The sequence below is a fragment of the Vanacampus margaritifer genome, chromosome 1, assembly GCF_051991255.1.
Source record: "Vanacampus margaritifer isolate UIUO_Vmar chromosome 1, RoL_Vmar_1.0, whole genome shotgun sequence".
Classification (NCBI taxonomy): Eukaryota; Metazoa; Chordata; class Actinopteri; order Syngnathiformes; family Syngnathidae; genus Vanacampus; species Vanacampus margaritifer.
The window spans coordinates 14999261-15004423 of NC_135432.1; the positions used below are offsets into that span (position 1 = coordinate 14999261).

At 38.3% G+C, this 5163-nt stretch overlaps 1 protein-coding gene across 1 annotated transcript; it reads left to right on the forward strand.

Moving 5' to 3' along the window:
* The first annotated feature begins 1365 nt into the window (after positions 1–1365).
* slc48a1a (solute carrier family 48 member 1a) lies at positions 1366–4863 on the forward strand. Its single transcript, XM_077549479.1, has 3 exons — positions 1366–1849; positions 2676–2843; positions 2918–4863. Exons 1-3 carry the CDS (start codon positions 1720–1722, stop codon positions 3052–3054), a joined length of 435 nt encoding a protein of 144 aa, XP_077405605.1. The 5' UTR covers positions 1366–1719; the 3' UTR covers positions 3055–4863.
* The last annotated feature ends 300 nt before the right edge of the window (positions 4864–5163 follow it).

The window sequence follows — 5163 nt, forward strand, 5'->3', positions numbered from 1 at the left end:
TTTGTAGCTAACACTCAAACCATCTGTCAATCAAAGTACAAAAGCGAGTGACTCACCGTGAGAGGACTCTTGACATTCTTCAGTGCGTCCATTGATTTCCAAAATGTTTGTCTTGTTTTTTTTTTCATGTCTTGTTTTTTTAACAGCTGCTCCTCCGTTCCATCCTACACGGCAGAAAGATAATTCTCCAGACAAACAAGGCTGTGTGATTTGTAAGCAGAGTATCTGCAGACGGCATCCAATCTGATTGGCCATGAAGAGTTAGCCTTTAGGGCATGAAGCGTTTTCTTTCACATGGTGGCGATAAGTAGAGACTTCTGTTATGCAACTTGATTTCAAGCTAAGAAAAAATACATGCATTATACAGAACGGGACAACTTTTGGGGAAACACTGAGTTGCACAAAATTCGCTCTTCTGATTTTTTGGAATACATTTCAAAAAGAGCTACCTAAATAAGGGAAGTGTGGCAGGCGGTCAAGAAGTTAGGTTCAAATTGGCAAAAATCTTGCAGGCTTGTGAGCGTGGGCATGCAGCAAGTGTGTTTTTTCATCATGACTCAGTCAAATTCTGTTTCCACTGAAGCATGAAACATAACTAAATATATTCTAGTCATAAACACAAATCATGACAGATTTAACAAAGGTGGGTTAGTGCTGGGCAAGTGTTTACATTTTCAAATGATCACTTCTCCAGCATTCCTAGCAAACCACACAATGTTCCATTTTCCGTAGCCGCTAACTGAGCTATTTTTATAACAGGCCCATGGGTTACTCATGTGATCTTCTGGGGCGACCTGGTGCCCATGGGCACAATATGTATTGGTGACCCCTGACTTACATACGTAGTGATGGTACTGACTAGAAACATGATGCATGCTAGCATTCTCTTAACTTTTATTTATGATATCAAAACACAATGCTTCCATAATTTTGCTAATCCTGCAAACTGATTTGCAGTGCTATGCCAAAGGGACTGTGCATTTTGGAGGCCTTTACTATTTATATGAGAAAGGAATTTAGTTTTGACACACAAATAAACTGTTTTGGAAGAGATATGAGCTTTTGCAGGTGATCCGTGGTAACTTGTACCGAACCATTCAGGTAATTTAGGTAAAAACACTAAGTGAATGCAAATGAGCCAAAGCAATTGAGAATGATTTTTGCAATGTTAATGGTACTGACTCCTTAAACAGTAAAAATTAAGAAATCTAGTTTTAAAGCATGGACGAACAGTTTGGGAAATATATGCATTGTGTATTGTTGCGCAGAACTGTGACTTTTCAATAAATGAGCCAAAACGAATTAAAGTTGAGTTTGCCTGAAGCCTGCAGGGAGGATTTTTCTCTTGCTGTTAGTATGTCATCTTTGTGGCGGCAACCGGAAATAACGTCATCTCGCTAGTCGCTGCTGTGTTGTTGCTATCTCACCTTCTGCGCATATTCGAGGTTATTTCCCGAAATTCCAAGACACTTACTTGGTGTTTAATTCGATCGCCATATTCGTTGATCGTAACAAACATTTTGCTCTCCCCGGTTGTTTTTCCCAAGGCCGTGTTAATGTTTTTCAACGAGCCCCGTCGTTAGCATCTACGCTATCGATTTATATAATGTTGTGATGAGGTAAGTTGGCGATGAAGCTGGCTTAGCAGTGTTTTCAAAAATAAACACTGCATTATCTCTTTTGAACACACTCGTCCTTGGCGGTTCGTTCGACTTCGACATGGCCATCAGAAGGATTTATATCAGCATAGGCTATGCTAGTTTTGGTGCGTTGGTTGGACTTTCGGCTTTTTTGGTGTGGAATATCGTTTATCATCAGCCATGGACGGCGGCTATGGGAGGCCTGTCAGGTACGTAAACGTGTATTTATTTGACAGACGTGAATACAGTTAGCTTTTCTTCTCCTGTGTTTATATTAAACAATGAACCAAGACATTAGTGTAGAATATAACCCCACTTTCTAAAATGTACCATCACGGAAGTACTGTAGCCTACATGCTAAAGAGAACAACAAATGGTGCAATAGGGCACATTGAATTTTTAAGTTTATGCAGAATGTATTGAATTTAATCAATCTCAAATTATCTAAAAGTGTCAAAAATACTTTCCCATTCATTGTTTGTGCAATCTGTAAAGCTGACGTTTATTTGGAATTTCCAGCGGTTGGTTATCTGTGGGGAAGCTTTTTTATTTTTTGGTCAAAGGCCTGCCCTTGATAGGAAAAATCACCAGTACAATGCAATTTATGCAATTAGAAACGGGACTTCAAAAGGAAATACAGATTAGACTTTTATAAAAACGGTAAAACATCAAGTAAGACGGTGACAGCCTAGAGCATGCAAGCTACTGTTTGTCACTCCCATTTGAGGATTACTGTAAAACTTTAAACAGATGAAAATTACACACTGTTTATATATAACACCAAACTGTTTAACGAACCAACGGTTAAATGAGAGACACTTGAGACGGGCTACCAGGAAATTAGCATAGATGTTACAGAAAGAGAGCACAGGCATATATTCTCTGAAAACAACAAATATTAAAATGGCAAAGCCTGGTTTGGACACATCTGTATAATGTAAAAAGCCATAAATGATCGCAGAAAATAATGTACCTTTAAATGTGAGGCAGTTTCCCAGTATTACCATTAAATGTGCATTGTTGTGTGCTTTACAGGTGTGCTGGCTCTCTGGGCTTTGGTCACACACATCATGTACCTTCAGGACTACTGGCGGACATGGCTCAAAGGCCTCAAGCTCTTCATCTGCGTGGGCTTGCTCTTCAGTACCCTTGCTGTGGCTGCCTTCTTCACCTTCTTGACGCTGGCCATCACACAGAAGCAATGTAAGAGCTTTCCACGCCACGGCTTACGTTAAGGGCAAGAAGCCGAGCAATAATATTTTGTTTGTGTGTCGCAGCTCTAACTGATCCAAGGAGTCTTTATCTGTCAAGCGTGTGGAGCTTTATGACCCTCAAGTGGTCCTCCATCTTGGTCTTGTACTCGTATCGATATCGGCAGGAATTCGCAGACATCAGCATCCTCAGCGATTTTTAGATGGACGCGACAGACTTTGAGGGTTCTCCGGCTTGGGCCTTGAAGACTTTTCGGAAACAAGAGGACTTGTGTAGGTGAAATAGTCGCTTGGACTTCGAACACCGGGGGTGGGGGTGGGTAGGGGCTGAGCACGCCTGTCATTGTATTTATGTTGTAACTGTCACTTCTTGTTCTCAAGTGTGTCTCAACCTCAAAGCTACTTTCTGTTACATTTTTTAAAATCACCATCTTACCTGGTTTTAAATCGAATAAATACGTTGCTCCATTCTATGAAAAAGAACTGTACAAGTTCAAACAGGCAGGCCTCCCAGAGCCCCAACTATTTGGATACGAGCAATTAAAAAGTCCGTTTTCCATAATATATCCTCTTGAAACGTTCAAGTAGTACAAAACAACTATGACAAAACCTTCAGAACATCTATCCAATGAAATATTCTGTGTTTTCAGAAAATGATTTTCGTTTTGCCTGAAAACGGAAAATGATGCCAGTATGTTAAGCGAAATGACAATGAGGCACCACAAGCACGGGTTGCCCCGCAAAGTGAAAATCCACGTCTAATTGATGCCCATTCAAATGCATAAAAAAAAATAAACTCAAAACATTCTTAAAAAAAAAAGCTGACAAACATACATGTTTATCAGTAAATATTCCACAATAATGGGGAATATCTGCTCTGATATTTGACGTGTATTGGATATACCTTGTTAGCTGTATCTTAAACCATTTGGTGACCTACATACATACACGCCTATATGCGCTCACTCAAAAAAAACGAAAGCCGATCATTAAATATGGTGTAAATATGCTACATTTGTTGGTCATTAACCAGGGAAAGTAATTGCTGAATGTAGACTGTGGGTTCAACCCAGGCCACCTAAATTATGTAATGTTTGATATTTGTATTATTTGTTTGTTTTTCCCTGCTTCCGTGTTCACATTTTAAACTACCCTATATACTACCAAAAGGCTTTCAAAATAATCTTTTTAGATAAGACATGCAAGCACAAATAGATGGTGTGCATGTGTGTGGTTTTGCTTTCCAAGGTGACATTGTTAACTACCGTTCTGGCATGTACACACATACGTTTGTCTCTGCTTCATCTAAATGGTGGCGCCTCACATTTTCAGTACTTAACTGTATGTCAAAGCAAAGAGCCATGCACATTTTGAGTCATCTCACACAAGAAGGTAGTGTGGAGGTTAACACACAACCTAAATCAAATATGTAGTACATTGTCTTTGCAAGAACTCTTCTATTTTTAAGCATAAAAAATATTTATTGTGCTGGATTATTATAGAAATATGCTCTGATATTCTTTACATAATGCCATTAAACTCTGAGCTCCTTTCTTATATTCAAACAAGACCCTGATTATATTTCATACACTTTGATGCATATGTGTTGTGTGTGTTTTTTGTGTGACCATTGTTAACATTCTTCCGTGTTCCTGTTTCTTTTGCACCCCTTTTGAGTTGTGTGACCAGAGCAGCAATGTGCAAGTTCCTTTTAAGCTCCACCAGGGGGAGACCCGCCCTCACATTTCTCATGTAGAGAATTGGATGAATGCTGAATGCACTTTAATATTGACGCTATTGTTTTCAAACGCGACTTCCAATGTATTTGTTGTTTTGCTTGCTATTTGTATTCGTCACTCTATGCTGAAGATGAAAGCAGGAATATGTATGATTTTAAAATATCTTAAATGTTTTTGTGAATGAGTACAAGGAACCCTCCTGTGTACAAAAGTAAAGGTGCATTATTATTTCCATATATGTTGTCTCGCACTAATAAAGTGAACAAAGTTGAATGTGTTTTTATTTAATTCGGCCCACATGGTCAAGTTCACTGATTTTATTTTATATATATATATATATATATATATATATAAAGAAGGCCTAGCTAGGGATCAGTATTGTAATTGTTATACATAGAAAGTAGCTGACAAATAATTTATAAATATCAAAGAAAAATTCTCAAATCAGAGGATTTGGACAATTTGAAATAAAAAATGCCTCCAAACGATTATTCCATTATTAAAATAGCTGTCAATTAATTTGATAATCGATTACTTATCGATTAATTTTGACAGCTCTAGTGAAGTGCCTTT

Excerpts from the sequence above, each read along its gene's own strand:
- slc48a1a (XM_077549479.1), top strand. The coding sequence starts at position 1,720 with ATGGCCATCAGAAGGATTTATATCAGCATAGGCTATGCTAGTTTTGGT. Across the intron at positions 1,850-2,675 it reads GGCTATGGGAGGCCTGTCAG|GTGTGCTGGCTCTCTGGGCT; the intron begins GTACGTAAACGT and ends TGTGCTTTACAG. Across the intron at positions 2,844-2,917 it reads GGCCATCACACAGAAGCAAT|CTCTAACTGATCCAAGGAGT; the intron begins GTAAGAGCTTTC and ends TGTGTGTCGCAG.